General features: G+C 35.0%; 1 protein-coding gene across 1 annotated transcript in view; it reads right to left on the bottom strand.

Moving 5' to 3' along the window:
- The window catches only part of NEGR1 (neuronal growth regulator 1), a 961,959-nt gene extending 943,845 nt beyond the window's left edge, over positions 1-18,114 (bottom strand). Inside the window, exon 1 of the mRNA XM_061121612.1 lies at positions 17,844-18,114. Within this exon, the coding sequence (XP_060977595.1) occupies positions 17,844-18,019 (176 nt within the window). The 5' untranslated portion in view covers positions 18,020-18,114. The remainder of the gene's footprint in view (positions 1-17,843) is intronic.
- Between the last annotated feature and the right edge of the window lie 201 nt (positions 18,115-18,315).

Genomic DNA, 18,315 nt, shown 5'->3' with positions numbered 1-18,315 from the left:
AATATACATTTTTTAAGCTTGTGATGCATGTATCTAGTCAAAAAAACAAACAAACAAAAACGACAAAGAACAAACACTTATAGAATTTAATGCTCTCTTTACTTGAATAGCCTGTTCTATCTTTCTCAAACTACTGCTACCCAGCCACTTCTTTCTGTAAAGTATTATCTTCTGACCTCCTTCTCTCAAATTAATTGAAGCGATAAGATAATTTCTCCATTGTGCAATTGGCTAAAGAATAGCATTAAAAGTAATTTATCATCTCTTGTTGCCTTCTTCTTTTGGGGTACAGACTGAAGGAAAGAAGGCATCAAAGAGAAAAAAAAAAGAGAGAGAATGATAATGACAATAGTGTAATAGTGGGAAAAGATTAGGTCATTTCACTTCATTCCTTTTTCCTAATTTTCTTTTCATTATGTGGTTTCATTTCTTCTTAGAAGTGTCCATTACTTACTCCACACATAATTTTTTTCAGTGGGAACAGGTAAAAACTAGTGGGGAATAGATCAAAATAGGAAATAGTAGCCTCTGGATTAGAGACATCACTAAGTCAGTTATGAAAGGTACATTCAATATGGAGGCCAAAATGAAATGTTCTAGAGTCCCTTTAAATTAAAATAAAATCTGCATCATGGAGTAATTTATATCTATGCAATCAATAATAAGAATAAAGTATATTGAACAAGAATTCAGACTGAATTTCTGCCCAAGTTTTGATATTTCAAAGAAACAATTATCATTCATAACCAAAAAGAAGTCTTTAAACATCTAAACCTGTTTATTCATTTGTAAAATTGGAATTTTAACAATTGTCCTACTTCCTTAATAAATGTTGCAATATTTAAATAAGAAAACATATGAGCAATATTTTATTATATAATTATTACTTGGTAATATGAAATAAATGTGTAAATTTTAATTCAAAATTTATAATATATATTCATAATCATATCTTGATTTCTCCTTTAATGAATTTTGTTAATAAATAACCAGAGACTCTATTTTGAAGGCTTTTGAATGTGTAAATATTAATACTAAAATAATTAAATATATTTTAACAATTATGACATAGTTGTTATTTTATTTAACTAAATATCAAAATTCTTATTTTTAGGTGGTGTTACTTGAAAAAATAATAACACACTGATTAATTCCTGAGATGATCTTTTGTGAGAGTATATTCCATCCATGTTATTGTATCATTATAATGCTACTGATATCAATATTTTCTGGGAGTACAATAGTAATATTAAGATTGAAGGCAGGAGGAGAAGAGGACACCAGAGGATGAGATGGTTGGATGGCATCACTGACTCGATGGACATGAGTTTGAGCAAGCTCCAAGTTGGTGATGGACATGGAAGCCTGGCATGCTGCAGTCCATGGGGCTGCAAAGAGTCAGACACAACTGAGCTAAACTGAACAGTAACATTTACAGGGCAAACATGTCCCCCGTCTCACAAAATTTCTGGTGATTTGTATAACAGTAAAATGAACACTAAGAAACAGAAATGTGGATACATATCCACCTTAACCTATACTCCAAGAGGGACTTGTATATAAAATATGTTAATTAGTATAAACTATAATAAATTCACAAATTAAAAATGCATATGTATCTCATAAGTAGATATACCCAAAAACCAAACATGCAAAAGACTCTATTATGAGAAACTAGTTTTTTGTAGATTGATTTACTCATTTCACAAATATTTTCCCACTCACCAAGCCACTCAGTGCACCAGAGAATACAAGGGCAAGTAAGGTAAAAATTCTTTCTTTTCAAGGCCTATAGTGGGATAGAGGTATCTTATACGCATAAAAATAATTAAAATGCAAAGAAAGAACTGCTTATGTTCCTCAAACATATTTTATTAAGTTCAACAATAATGCAAAATAATTATGTGGTCTTACAAAATTGTGAAGTAAATCTGTAAATATGTACATGTATAGGTATTTGGGTATATAAAGATGAAGATATATATACCTCCATGTGTTTAAATTTTGTTTTTTTAATTTGAGCAATTAATAAAGATTACTGAAAAAACAGCATTAGCTACATTTAGAAAATGAATAGAACTTGGAAATTATTGAAAAGCCATTTTGGAAAATCAACTGATGAGGAAAAGAAAGCCCCATAAAAGATGAGACCATAGCAAGAAGACCTACCTAAAATAAAGAATAAGTAATGAAATAAGTCCCTAAAGTATGCTGGAGCATATAGAAGTAAGCACATTACCAGAGGATCTTCATTTTGGCTGCTGTCAGCTAATCCCCTAAATTAATGAAAGTCTATTGCTAATGATATTCATAAAAATTATAATAGCTAAAATTTATTATTTACTTTGTATCAGGAATGATGACAAGGAGTTTGCAAAGCTTATCTCATAACCTGTAGGTTGAATATTATCATTAAATAATTTTATTGAGCAGTAACTAAACTTAATCAGTTTCCTGATCCAGTTGTTTTTTTAAATGATTCAAAGAAGTATGACACTGTTTTTAAGATTCCAACCTAAATGCATATGTGTGTGTGTGTGTGTGTGTGTTCAGTCTCTGGGTGTGGTCTGATTCTTTGTGATCCCATGGACTGTAGTCCCTCAGGGTCCTCTGTCCATGTGATTTCCCAGGCAAGAATACTGGTGTGGGTTGCCATTTACCCCTCCAGGACATCTTCCCGACCCAGGTATCGAGCTAGCGAACTCCTGTCTCCTGTGTCTTCTGCATTGCAGGTAGATTCTTTACCTACTGAGCTGTCAATGAAGCTCAAGTGCACATGTATTCGTAGCTGGAAGTAAAAAAAAAAGATGATGAGGATATTAAAAAGGTTTAAATAAATTTGAAAAATTTCTTTTTTTGTATAGGAGACGAAAAGTGAATCGAGATTTTAATGTCAGTTCAGTTACTCAGTTATGTCCGACTCTTTGCAACCCCATGGACTACAGGAGACCAGGCTTCCCTGTTCATCACCAACTCCCGGAGCTTGCTCAAACTCATGTCCGTCCATTCAGTGATGCCATCCAACCATATCATACTCTGTTGTCCCCTTCTTCCCCGCCTTCAATCTTTCCCAGTGTCAATGTCTTTCCAGTGAATCAGTCACATCAGGTGGCCAAAGGATTGGAGCTTCAGCTTTAGCATCAGTCCTTCTAATGAATATTCAGGACTGATTTCCTTTAGGATTGACTGTTTTGATCTCCTTGCAGTCCAAGGGACTCTCAAGAGTCTTCTCCAGCATCACAGTTCAAAAGCATCAATTCTTTGGCACTCAGTCTTCTTTATCATCCAACTCTCACATTCATACATGACTACTGGAAAACCTGTAGCTTTGACTAGAGAGACCTTTGTTGGCAAAGTAATGTCTCTGCTTTTTAATATGCTGGAAGTCCCTTAATTTTAATGCAAATGAAGAAAATTAACAATAATTTACATTTTAGTGATTTCCTCATATAAAATCATGCAAATTGTATGCTATGTGAAGCCAGGTGATATAGAACAGACTAGATATTGTCTGCCAGAAATCAAATGATTAAATATGATGAGATTTTTTTAGAATGCCCAGGAAGTCAGAAAATCAGTTCACCAATTATTGAGATTAGAGAGAAGAGTCATACTTTCCATTGGCGGTAGAAAGTTCAAATTAATTCATAAAATTAAGTGGCTAAAGCATGGAAATGCTATTGTAATGAAGAATTATTTGCAAAAGAATATCAAATATTGTTTGTTCTAACAGAGGATCAAACAGAGGAACAGGTGATAATTACCAAGTGTTCCTTACATAAAATACTATTCCAACCAAGAAAATGATTAATTCAGGTATACTGAGAAAAGTGTAGGATTTTAGAAGAAACATTTAATGATGACAAGATGGTTTTGATGCCTGCAGAAGCAACTGTCAGGAAGAAAATACATTTCTCATGGACATTCAGAATACGTCAAAAACTGACAATAAGTTTATGGGAAAATCCATGTAAAATAGTATTAAAGAGAGGACAGTATGAAGGCAAAGCATCTCAAATGAAGGAAAAAATGAGTGAGAAATAGAAACAAGATGAATGATAGTCATCACATGTTCAGAATAAGTCTACTTTTTCAAGGCATCAAAAGGATGCCTTGGATTAAAAGTAAGTGAGCCTCAGGAGGTATTAGGCAACAAATAGAACACCAAAAGCATAATATAACATGCAACAATTTCTTTAACTAGATAGTCCTGGCCATTAGTTACAGCTATAATGTTAAAGGAAGGGTGAGAAAGAGAGAAAGGAAAGACACTGACCTTGAGTCCCAACTGTGTGCTAAATACTGCTTTGGGCACATTCCAATGAATTATTACCAGGATTCAGAAATATATAGGAGTAGCTGTAAGTATTTCTATTTTACAGACAAGAAAACTGAGTCTAATAAAACCCAAATAACATCCCTGTGACCATAGAACTAATAGTCGGTGAAGTAAAAAGTCAAACATAACTTGTTTACACAATACTATTTGAGGATACAGACTGAACTACAACATAAATTCAATAGCCAAGACCTTATCTCTTATATCACTGTATTCTCAAAGAAAGCATCTAGCATAAGCCAAGGACTCAATAAATATATGTTGAAAAACTGGTGAATGAATGTCTGAAAAAGAACATGCTTCTCTAGGGGAAAAAAAAATGAATGGAAAAAACACAAAAGAAATTCCTGAAAGAACAAAGGAAAATGAAAAAATCAATTCAAGTATCCTAGAAATTAGTAAACATATTCTATACGAATTACAAAATACAAAGTTCTTGAAGAATTTTCAACAATAGAAGTGAATGATTGCTATGTAAGATAGTTGTAGTCTTTTGCAAAGGCAAAATAGATAACAATATACTGTAATGTGAAATTTATAAAATAAGTAAAATGTAGAAGAATACAGAATTCAGAGGAGGAGGAGGAGTTAGAATTGGGTTATAGAGGGCTGAAAATTTTCTTGAATGATTGTGATAAAAACAGGACTTTATATTGGGAGAACTTTAGATAGCCGAAAAACAAGTCATCATAAAATACACTATCCTCTTGGGATAAAATCTATAGAAAGTGGATATGTAAACACATCTCAGAAGATTCTTAAATTACACAGCATCAGATAAAAAAAGTTTTCATTCAATTAGGCTATAAACTCTATATACTCCTACCAGCCATCAGAAAAAGGCAAACTATCTAATTCCAATGTTTCACTTTATTCAACTCTAATTAAACATAAAACTTTATAACATATTACTGACATGTTTAATGAATTTGGTATAAGTGCATCTTTTATTCATCCTTAATTTTTTTTTTTAATCTTCCCATCTTGGGAAATAGTGCTCAACACTCTAGGCTGCCTAATACTTTTCAAAGGAGGGTTATAATTCAACTTGATTCAGCTGTTTAGTTATACCAGAATTAGCATTCAAAAGACTAATTTGGGGATGTGGAATACTACAGCAAGTAACAGCTTCTTTTCCTTTCTGTTAAGGACTACAGTATACAAAAAGCTCCAAGAAATATTATGGTTTTAAAAAAATAAGCAAGGGCTTTGGAGACACACATGTCTAGAATCAAACCCTGGTTATGCCATTTACTAGCTGTGTTAAAGCTCAGAAAGATATTCATCTTCTTTGAGTTGTTTTCTCCACTTACAAAGGAGAAAAATTGTAGGTTGTTGCAAAGATCTGAGGATGTAACAAATACATAATGCCTAACTACAGATGACATTCAAAAGCTGTTCATTTTTTTTCTTGTATTATAAATACCTTGTAATCATCATGGATAAAATCATTTGGGGATGAGAGGGTTTTTTTTTTCCCCCAGCATATTTACAGTTTTAAGAATTCACTATTTTCCAACTACTAGTTCCCTTCTCCAGGGGATCTTTCCGACTCAGGGATCAAATCTGAGTCTCCCACATTGCAGGCAGATTCTTTACCATCTGTGCCACCAAGGAAGCCCTCTAAATAGTTATGACTATATGATATAGTTTAATACTTACTCTCATCTAAAATAATTTAACAGTCTTCATCAAATACATAACACACATTCTTGATTATTTTAAAATGATTGTCAACTTAGTTACTAAAATGCAGCTGGTCCTTAATGATGTTTAATAAGCATTAAAGCCCAGTAAGCAATAAATTTATCAATTGTTTTTATATCTTTTTAGGGAGAGACACACAATAATCAAGTCATGAGGCTTGGAATAAAAGTCCTAGATTTGAATTCTGATTCAGTCACTACCTGTTCTATCTGAGGCAAGTTACATTGCTTTTTTAAGCCTGAATTTACTTGGCTATAAAGCTGGAAAAGCAATACCTTATTGCATATTGTCGTGAAACTATGTCATATATAGTAGGTACTCAATACATGTTAGATGAATCTGAATCATGATGTTGATGGCTTCGTCATGATTATGAACTTAAATCTTGCTGTTGTGCATTTGGCAAATGTGCAGAATTAGAGCAAGCATTCATATTTTCTGAGCTTCTACTGAATATATTGTCTATGAATAAAAATAGCAATACAGACAGAGTGTTCTTGCCCATAGACTCTATCTGAACTACACTGCTTTAGCATAAGATATAGATGCCCTAAGAAACGATAAGTTCATGTCTAATCCTGAATAATTATTTGCTGCCTTATCCAGAATACACAGCTATTTTTTTATTCTAACCCTCTTATCGACAATTCCAATGTTGTCACCAGTCATCACCTCTTCCATTCTAAACTCTGTCACAAATGTTCATCTTCACCCTCTAAACTCATCCACTGCCATCTCATTGTATTTTCTAATCCCTCTTATTTCTTCTTTTCTGTCTCTTCTCGTTTTTCCTTCTGTCCTTGATGTTTCATGTGAATACCCAATTACAGGGATCTCTTACTTCTGGTAAGTGAATCAAATCACCATCAGTTTGTTGAGCTTAAAATTTGGGGTTTTGCTACTGTTGAGTTATCTGGGTCTGCACCCTATAGATAAAACCTTTTATAGAGTGTTTCTACTTCCAGATTTGGAGTCTTCTGACTTGGTCATTGGGCTCAGCAACAACAAATACGAGTATGCCCATTAAAGAGGATCTTTAAAACATAAAATGTCAAGATTTAGCTAAACCACTCTATGCTATCGCTGCCCATGCGTCCAGCCTGCGTGACTAAGTGGGCGCTAAGTGGCCAAAGAGACCCTGAGCTGACACTTGTCGCTCTGGCCAGTGCATGTCCTAGATAAGCTGAGAAGACTCACAGGCAAATGTAAGTTCCTGCCATCATTTTCTCAGCAGTCCCTGTGACCAACATTCTCCCCTGCCTCCTGACCTGTGCCTTCCCTTTAGATGAAATTTAATTCTTTTTGGTTGGAATTGACCAATCTGTCCTTCACCAGGGAACCCTAAATCATCTCACCCAGGAACCACGATAAAGTCACGTGCCCCCGGTCCTGCTGCTCTCTCGACAGGCATCCTGCCTTGACCTCCTTGTGCAGCCCCTAGAGGTGTGCAGTCTACTTCCTCTAAGCCCTGTGAGTAAAAACTTCTTTATTTCAAATTTCCCTGCAGCCTTCTGTTGACCCAACGCTCAGCTCACTATCTGATACCACAGGGTTTCACTTAAGCATTATTTAACAATATCACAACAAAAATATATCTTCAATGGATACTATACAGTGATTTCACAAATGACTGGTAAAATGATTTAAATGAGGAAAATATGCCCATATCAATAAGTACTGCCAACAAATTTCAGACTGAGACTAGGAGAACAAAAGCAGAATAAAACCGTCAGCTGATATAAGTGTGCTTACTAAAAGGCAGATAATACGTTAGCATTTTACATGCATTACCTCATATGATCCATGTTGTTCTGCCAGGGAGGTGCAAACTAAAGGCATTTGTTCAAGGTCACATAGCCAGGAAATAGAGAAGTAGATATTCAAACTCTCATTATTCCCATTCTGCACACCTCAAAGCATCACAGGTTTCAATGCAACTAAACAATTACAATAAAAGACAAACTCTGTGGATAAGCTAAACTAACTCTTTGTATCCATTATTTCATATAAGCAATGTGTGAACATATACCGAAGAAGACAAGTAAGCAGTTAACTCAATGACTTATATATAATTTCTTTTTGTGAACACATTCTCTCCATATTAGCCTCTGACCTAACTACAGGCAGGCCAAGGTAATGTGCTAATCTGCCTTTTAAAATAAACATAAATGAACTAGTAACATCGAAGGAAGATATATACTTAGTGTAAAGTATTTTTTCAGAACTTCAGAATACACAGTGTGTGTATATGTACGTATATATATATATACATACACACACATATATATATATCACTTCATCATGGGAAGGGTATAAATTTAGGATTATTCTGATTATTTAATAAACTATATGAAATAAAATTGATTCCCTGTTTTTGCAATTATTCCATGTAGGATAATACAGGCTGAACTTTATGTATCCCACTGATCTAAAGTCTTAGGTTTTGATTAGAAGTCACTTATATATCATAACATACTTTCTTCCTGCCCTTTCTTCCTCTCTCTTTTCCTTCAGCTCTCCTTCAATTCTTTCACTCCCTATTCAGATTTTGAGAACTAACAATGTGCCAGCAATATGTTAAGTAATACAGATGTCACTTTCTATTTAGCTGGTCAGTTACCAAGACATTAATTTGAAAATAAGTTATTTACAAATCAGATATATCTAAATATGATCTCCTATAAGAAATATCATAACATTAGGAAAACTTTATGATCCCTTTGATTTATTTATGCAATATTTTGAAACAATAGTATGTGATATAACGGAGAGAATATACAGAAAATACTCTCCTGACTTCTGATTATAGCTCATACGATCACAGTATCTCTTAAATCCTTATAGTATCTTTTAACTTAGTTGCATGAGAGGAAAGGGGGTTTCTGAAGACAACAGAACAAACACATTTTCCCCTCAGTGCCCTTTAAATCATCCAAAATCTTTCAATACTTTATGGCAGTATCTATAGTTTTAAATAAGCCCAATCTTGTAGCATGAGTATGGGCACTAGACCTGTGTCCAAAGGATAGTGAAATTCAGTGAAAAATAATTTAGTTCTGGACGAAAAAGGGTTATAAACATCTTCCTTAAATTGAACAAATTACCAGCTATCCAGAAAGTATAATGCATTGGCTTCTCTTCAAAAGAGCAACAATAATGCTAGCAACACTGCCAAATTCCTCCTTTCCTATATTCCCCTTTTCCTAGAGAAAGTGATTAAAAGACCAAATTTCATGCCAGCTGGATGCTTAAGAGCGTCAAAGGTCTTCTGTCAGGATTCAGAACTTGATATGGCTTAGAAAACACTATGCTAATAGATAACCTCCTCAACATTATAAATCAAAGCCATATGACCACATTAAAATTCTATCAGCTAGTATCAATACACTGTGGCTTATAAAGTACAGTTGACCTCCCTCTGGGAGATAGTCAGAACGATACAAAAGTTAAGCTCTGGCTTGGGGAGTGTAGCTACTTTTCACAATTGAGATTATTCATTCTCAACAAATAGCCAATTCTCTCTACCTCTGTATCTTTATTGATTTTATTTAATTGAGACCTTAGGAGAAAGGAAGAGGAGACTCCATGAGTTGAGGCAGGAAAAGAAAATATGTTAGAAGGTTACAATGGACATTTTGCTACTTTGAATTATTCCTGTCATCTACTAATTATAATTGCAAAGAGTAATAGCCTTCCTATAAAATTTAAAATCTTAGATCTTCTGAAAACTATTAAATGCATCTCAATAATCTTAAATCTGTACCTTACAATTGCATTACAAACTTTTTCTGATGAAACCTACAGTAAAAAATACATCCAAAATCTTGACAGAGTACAAACACACAAACATAAAACATAAAAGTTTAATCAAATAATACTTACCTTTACTATGTATAATGCTTTCTACCCTATTTTAGTACAATTTATTTTAAAAAATACCTTTAGTAGCTAATACATTTTCTTCAAGGCTCACTAATAGCTTGTATCCTGCAATTTAAAGACACTGAATGATTACAATGTGTGTGTCTCAATCCAATAGGACTTCTGCAGGCATTATTTAAAGACAGAGACTATTGATAAATGGAGTCAATAAAAAGTATTCAATCACGATAAGCACACAGATCTATTGTAGCAATAAAGATACTACAATTATTAAAATTTGAAATAATTAATCATCTAAAGGACACATACATTTAATCTTTTGCTTATCCTTCCAAAGATTCATTAATTTAAAATATAGGGGAAGCTGGCTTGATATAGGCAAGGTTCAATATTAAGGCCCTAGAATTGGATGAACAGCAGTCATAAAGCTTACAAACCCAGGTGTTTTGCCAATCAAATTTAACACAGTATAAAAGAAATATACTTGAACAAAACATCAAAAAACTTCTATTATTAAATTTCTCCAATATCCTATAAATTGTCATATTTTAGATATGGTGTACTAATTAATTAGTGTACCGCCAGACTCCTCTGACCATGGGGATTCTCCAGGCAAGAATACTGTAGTGGGTTGCCATGGGATCATCCTAGTGCAGGTATCAAACTCAGGTCTCCCACATTGCAGGAGGATTCTTTACCAGCTAAGTCACTAGGGATGTCCAACAATGCTGGAGTGGGTAGCCTATCCCTTCTCTATGGGATCTTTCTGACCCAGGAATCAAGCCAGGGTCTCACGTGTTGCAGACAGATTCTTTATCAACTGAGCTACCAGGGAAGTCCAATTAAAATCCAATTTGCTAATGACAGTGCTTATGTAGAAAAATCCTGGATTTTACTCTCTTAATAGCCTGGGAAGTTTAGTACCATTGTTGAATTTGAAACACATAAAATTTCTGACAAAAAAGCATGTGATCCCATTTAAAAATTCTTCTACAAAAGCAAGAAAGCAGGCAATACAGTGCTCCAAAAAAAAAAAGAGCAATACATTTTATTTTCTCTTATACATAGACATGTCCATGGCAATCTGTAATGGATCAACAAAGCTTTAAGAACAATGAAATGCAGAAATGAGTCAAGTCCAACTTCTGTCCCAACTCAGGAAAATCTTCTCTAGAGCATCCTTTAGAGATGACTATTAAGAAATCAACACTGCATATTCATTGGAAGAACTAATGCTAAAGCAAATGCTCTAATACTTTGGCCACTTGATGTAAAGAGGTGACTCACTGGAAAAGACCCTAATGCTGGGAAAGATTGAAGGCAGGAGGAGAAAGGGGTGAAAGAGAAAGAGATGGTTGGATAGCATCACCAACTCAACGGACATGAGTTTGCATAAACTCTAGGAGATAGTGAAGGGCAGGGAAGCCTAAAGTGCTGCAGTTCATGGGGTTGCAAAGAGTTGGTACAACGTAGCAACTGAATAACTGCATCATTTATGGTTTAAAGTTACCATCTTTCCTGCAAAAGTGTGGAGAAAGGCAGCAAAAGTAGGACTTTATGATGACTGCTGTTTATATTGGAGCCAGACATTTATATAATATCTTTTAGAAAGATATTATTTTGAAGCATGTAAGGGCAAGGCCACTGCATCATCTAATACTCTGTTAAACGAGAGAGTTGAAAAAAAAAAATACCAACAAATAAAGCTTCCCGTAGCTCTTCCATGTTAGAAATATGTTGTCTATAATGTTTTATTGTATGTATGACATTTTGAACAGGATATGGTAGAAAGGTGATCTGATTTCTAACCAAAAGTTTCAAATGGCTCGAGAGGCTTATTTCTACAGTGGTTACATGCACTGTTATGATCATACACTTCATATATTTCATAAGAAATTGGAAACTTTGATTTGCTTTTCAGGTATTAAGCTACAAAAAAAGAAAGGTCTTTAATTCCTATTGATTTCAATGTCAACACTGTAGGAATTAGTTCAAAATTTTGATCACATATCCACAAACAGAGTTTAGCCCTGGTTCTCCTTTTGCTCAGTCAAAAAAAAAAAAGATACAGTATTATTGATTCTTTCCAATTTATATTCATCAACTATTTTTCCCATTCATAGCATTGCTATATTATTTATACTTTAATTATTTAACATTATATTTAATTTAAAATGTATATAATTGGTTCATTGTATTCACCATAATCTAGGTGTGGACAATACCCCAAGTATCCATCTTTCTTTTTTGTAATATGCTCCAGTGTTATTATGGTTCTATTCTTGCCTCTTTAAACAATAATTATATCCAGTGCTAGGAAGCAAATATTTATGTTACCATGAGCAATATTCAATATAATTAAAAATCGCTAAAACTCTTACTTTTCAACACATATTAATCAGGGTTCTATCAGAAGAATGTAAACCACTCTGAATATTTAAAACTTAGAGGGTTTAATACAGAGAACTGACTGCAAAGATGATGGAAAAGTTGAGAAGAATAGGTGATGGTAAGATAACCTGACAGTTAGAATGTTAGGAAGCCACTACTACTCTTAGGATGGAAGAAGAAATGGGTGAAGCTGTATACAGAAGCCCAAGTTGGTTATCCAGTGGAAACTGGAGCAAAGAGGTTCCAATGGGAGATGGAGACACTGCTGAACACTGCCCAAAGCAATGTAGGAGGGGAGAAACACCTTGGCCTCTCACTCATCATGTACTCCCTTCTCCCAAAACTACCAGCCACTGGACAACCACAGTCTGAAAACAGCTGACATGAAGAACGAGGGAATACAGCCTGGGGATTAGATTCATTGTCTATCTCCAATAGCAGAGGATAGCAGAAGGATAAAAGTTGGATCTGGTCAATAAGGCCCAGAACTGTCACTTACAGGATGTGAGTAATTCTTCAAACATTTTGCAACTCAGGTATTTCAGAATTAACTTAGTTCATGGAGCTATTTAATTGTAAATTCAACTATTTAAAACAAGTAGTTCATTAACATGCTTGTGCTCAAAGATTTATACAACCACATGGGTTAATTAGTTCTTCTGGACTAAAAAGACTAGAAAAAAACAAATCCATCTCGAAAATTTTAAAATGCTATGTTGTTCTTTAATATAATGAATGATTATGTATTAATGTATCAAGTAGTGCCTCATGCTAATACAACAGTTCTACATATCACTACAGGTAACATTGTAGCATTTTATTCCATATTTTGGAGCATATTTTTCCAAAATGACTCAGCATGACCATCTATTACCCCTTCTCTTTTGAAAAGAATGAGAAAAACCTCAGAATTAAAAAAAAAAATTGCTCAATAACACTATTCAATAAGCATATAGGTTTTTAAATAATGCCTTAATGTTATAAATTGCAAAAGCCTGTAGAGTTGAACAGTATATTTGGAACACATAAATAGGTAGGAATGACTCAACAGATGAGTTTGAAGAGACTCTACCATTGAAGACACTCTTCAATGATATTCAGAAAGTACAGTATAATCGAGGTATATTGCTATTGACAATTCTGCATTCTTAGACATCATTTACTTTCTTGTATCCAATAGCATGCATTTCAAAACAAAACTAATTCAATGTAGTCTAATCAAAAGGCAAATGAATTGAGCAAAGTCTGAGAAGTAATAAATACTTGTGATATACATTTATAAATCTACTCGTAAAAGTTTTGTGATTTCCAATGGAAATGGCTTCTGTGTAAATGCACTCTATGTTCTGTGATTGACGCAAAAGTCTTTTGCCCTACTGCAATATCATTATTAGGATCTCATATAACTTTCACTGAAATCTATTGCATTAAAATGACAAAGTTATGTTCAACTTTGCTAACGTAAAAGAAGATATCACATTTAAGAAAAGAATCTCCTTTCCTTTATTAAAGGATGACAAGTAGAGAATAGGATATTTTGAATTCATATCAGGATGGCAGCTTAAAATGTACAAAATTCATAGACGAGTTGAAGTAGAAACAGATGAAAGAACTTGCTTAAAAATGACATGTCTTTTTAAAAACTGGGAGGATATGAATGAGGTTGTTCCTTGTATTATCTCAAAAGAATATTAAATGTTTTTGGGCATGTCGACATAACTGTATTTGTTACTAAGGTAAGAATAAAGTGACTGATTCACATTAAAGCAGCTGCAAAGCTACAAAAAAAAGTCATCTGAAATTTATGTATTAAGCTAGAGCAGAGTTATGTTCCCCTTGATTTTCTAGATCTAGAAACACTGGGTGCTAATGCATGACCAGTGTGGTTCTGGAATGTCCTGTTCTTTGCTACATCACCTGGTGAAACATCAAGTTAGATCTTCCAGGTACTACAAAATACAATTTGAAGACTACAGAAAAAGTTCATTTCTCCATATACAGATTAACAAGTTCTATTAAGTATAAAATATCAATAAGTAGTAAATGTGGTAACAATCTAATATCTAGTATCTCATAATTTAGTGAAAATGTTAATTTGTATTGGTAGCAAATTACAATGTGTTCCAGACATCCATGCATTTATTTAAAGTAAGGGAGGTACCAAGTGTTATTGTACTGAATAGATGCATCATTAAATACTTCAACAAGAATGTCCAAATACCTCAAGTGAATCCTTCAGAGACTTATCAGTGAATATCATTATTAGACATAAGGGACATTTTGACATTTAATATATTGCTTAACTAACCTTAACAGGCAAAGTTAAAATGATAAGAATGTTGAAATTATTAAATTGAACTTCATTATAAGTCTTCTAATCCAAACAGAGAAGGTGATTTATAGAATGATAGGTATAGTTGGTGGATCACAGAATGGATTCCCTTTTGTATGATAACAAAACGTAAGAAAAGGTTTGCTTTTCTTGATTCTTTTCTCTAAAACAGACACTCTGGCATTTAGGAGATAGAAATGTATCATTTGACCTTTAAACTTCTGTTTCATTAGTGTAACCACAAGCAACAGAGTCACTGATTGACACATTTGCACTTTCAGGCCTTTAGCACTTAAAGTTATTTGATAACTGTTATGCCACTATTTGCTTTTTATGAGACACTTGGAGGAATATGTTACATTAAAAATAAAGTATAACATGTAAAGCTTAATAAACAATATCACATAACTCAGTAAAGTGTACTCTTGAGTACTAGATTTCTATACTTTGATGCGAAGGCGTGTTTGCATGAGGGAAGATTTTGTTTTGTTTTCTAATGAATTAGATAATTACACTAAATACAATTCCAAGTATTCAAAGTGGAAAACATAAACTATAACTCTGAGACATTACTTTTGATGAAAAATATCTCACCTGACTTACACTCAAATAGTCCTTAAGCTCTTCTGTACTGGTCTATGAACAGAGTAAATACCAGTTGCAGGAAAAATAACTGATGCAATTTAACATTTTTTTAAGAGAGAGAGGGGTTCTTGTAACTATATATGTTAAAAGTGTTTAAAACCTATGGTCATTGTAAAAGGATAAAAAAAAATGGAATCAATTCCTAGAGGATTCTAGAATTACTGTAAACTAATTACTTTGAGTAATGCGGATCAGATTTGTTTCATATGACAAAAAAAAAGAGAAAGATTCTGTTTATTTTTTAAGAAAACCGTAATTGGTAAGAAACATTATTCAAAAGAAACAGAGATACTATTCTCTTTAAAAAGTTTAAAAGTCAAAAGTTCTCTAAACTAAGATATGACAAAATTCAGGATACAGAGTATAAGTGGATGAGGTAGGTGAACACAGGTAAACAAGGACTGCACCAAATCAACAAAACTGGAAAGATATTGCTGCCGCTAGTTAGAGAAGCTTCACTATTGGCAGCAGTGAGTGAACTACACATAGGTCTCCTAGAAGCAGACCCTGAGTTCAGCTATTTTAATTAGCCATAGTATTCATTAGATTATTCTTTATAAACAAAACACCCAAGATATACCATCAAGTGACAAGCAGTCTATCAAATCCTTTAGACTGAAAATGTTAATGCTCATTACAAATAGTCAATATGTTACTACAATCATATAGATTGCAGTTCCCATGATATGTGTTTGCAGGCTCTGAAGACAGCACTTCATCCTTACCACTGTTGTTTAAACTTCCAAAACAAACTTAATATAAAGAATATCACCAAGGGTTTAATTTATATCCTCAGTGTGACCAGAAGTTCATCTCTTTTACCAGCAATGAAAGGTATTTTACTAAGTGACAACAAGCTGTTACTTTTTTACACATCCAGTGGCATTGTTTACAGTAGGGCTATACACTCTAAACTAGTGTCTATTAGAAACTGTAATAGTATTCTACATGAATTTGGACTCCTAAGCATGTTTAAGAAGGTGTAAATCGTTTACCACACCCAGATCCAAGATCATCAAATTTATAATATATTGCATGTTTCAAATAAAACATAGCCCTCTCTGTTTCACCTTAAACGTGCCACATACACTGGTTTTCTGCAATCTATACTTATAAGCCAACTACCACCCAGTGGAGAGAAAGGATATCTTTCAGGGAGATTTCAGGATCTATGTCAGGTGGGGGTGTCACAGGCAGATGAGAGGGTGATGGGAAATGAAGGAATAAGGGTGTTTAGTCTTGTTTAGATCTAAGCACTGCTGATCATCAATTTATATTTTCACAGTAGAAAAAACGTTACCAGACTCTTAGAGCAATGTTGTTTATAGATATAATTAGGCTACGGATGTTCATTAGTGACAAAACATTTCAATGCCCAAGCTTGGGGAAAAGAAGGGAAGAAGGAAGAGTGAGAAAAAGAAGCAAGACTTAAAATGCAAAAAGGGAGGAAAAGGGAAAGATGAGGGGATAGAGAGTAGCAGAGAGAGGCAGAGACTGTGTGTATACATGTGTGAGTGACAATGTGTGGAACAGTGAAGGAGCGAGCAGGTGCCTTTTTAGAGAGTAAAAGAGAATCTGAATGTGAAAGTGGGTTGTTAGGGAGAGTATGGAAATGCCAGCATGTATGAGAATGTGAAACAGAGAATATGTGAGGGAGTGTGGTTATGAAAAAGAGATCTGTGAGGGAGAGAAAAATGGAACTGTAAGGGGTTAGAGGGAGCACACATGTGTGTGTGACAGGGATGGGAAACAATATGGGGAAAGAGACGGGAAACGTGAGTCAAAAGAGAGAGAGACAGAAGTCAAGCTCGCAGAACAGGGATGTTAAGGAGAAAGAAAAACGAAGGATGGAGAAAGGTAAAGAATGGAGGAAAGTGTATTAAATTAAAGGATCAAAAATTAGAGTGGTGGAGATGAAAAAGGAAACATGAGGTGAAAACAGAATGGGAGGAAAAACAGAAAAGCAATAAAAAGAGGTAATGGATGGAAAAGAGTAAGAAGGAGGGGAATTGGAAAAAAAATAAAAACAAAACGAAGGAAGGGAAAAAAGGGGGGCGGGGGGACAAAGCGATAAGAGGAAAGAAAGAAAACTGAAAAGGGAGAAATTGAGCCTAAGTGTCCAAGAGAGGGAAAATACATGGGAGCAGGGAGCCAGCAGTTGAAAAAAGTCGCTTAGGTTACAGCAAAATAGAAACAAACCTGATAAACTTGTCAGACTCTCCAAGAGTACCCCAGGACAGTAAAACAGAGACCTTGTGAACTGAGTTTCCAAGTGGCACCGGCCCCTCCTAAACCTCCCACTTCACTCATCTCAGGGCTACTTGGCGTTCCGGCAAAGTGCTTAAGCATCACCAGTTCTGTTTGCCACCTGCCCGGGAGGAAAGGGGCCAGGGCTCCAGGCAGAATCAGCACCCGGACTTCCTGAAATGCGGTCTTTTGAGAGTGATCACCACCAGCCTCTTGACTTGGTCTAAAAAGACCGCAAGAAAGGTGGAGAGACAGACAGACAGACGGAGACAAGTACGAAAAGCACGACGTTCCTCCTACCTAAGCACCGCCGTGTCCCCTTTTCTGACCATCATGTTGTCCACAGCCGCCCAGGGGAAGTCCACACTCGTTCCAGCCGGGAGGCAGGAGGGTAGCAGGCAGCACAGGCTGAGGAGCACCGCCGCCAGCCACTGGTTCGAGCAACAAGCACCCTGCACCAACAGCATCATGTCCATCCCTGCTAGGGCTGCTCACTCTCCAGCAGCTTTCAGCTCGCGCTCCCCCACCCCCTGGTGCTGGCGAGTCTTCCCAGGAACCAGGCGGCGCGCCACAGGATTTTTTTTTTTTTTCCCTTCTTCTTTTTTCCCCCCTTTCCTCTTCTTTTTTTTATTCTTTTTAATTTGGAGGGTGGGCGGGTTTCTTTTCTTTCTCCCCCCCCCCCTAGTTGTTGGGTGTTGTTTCTCTCCTTTCTGCCTCCCCTCCTCCTCTTTGCTCTCCCTCCCTCCCTCCCCTCCCACCCCCTAGCAGCACT

This window comes from Dama dama, chromosome 20 (assembly GCF_033118175.1).
Source record: "Dama dama isolate Ldn47 chromosome 20, ASM3311817v1, whole genome shotgun sequence".
Classification (NCBI taxonomy): domain Eukaryota; kingdom Metazoa; phylum Chordata; class Mammalia; order Artiodactyla; family Cervidae; genus Dama; species Dama dama.
The sequence above is the reverse complement of the archived record's forward strand: the minus strand, read 5'-3'. Positions and strand labels throughout refer to the sequence as shown.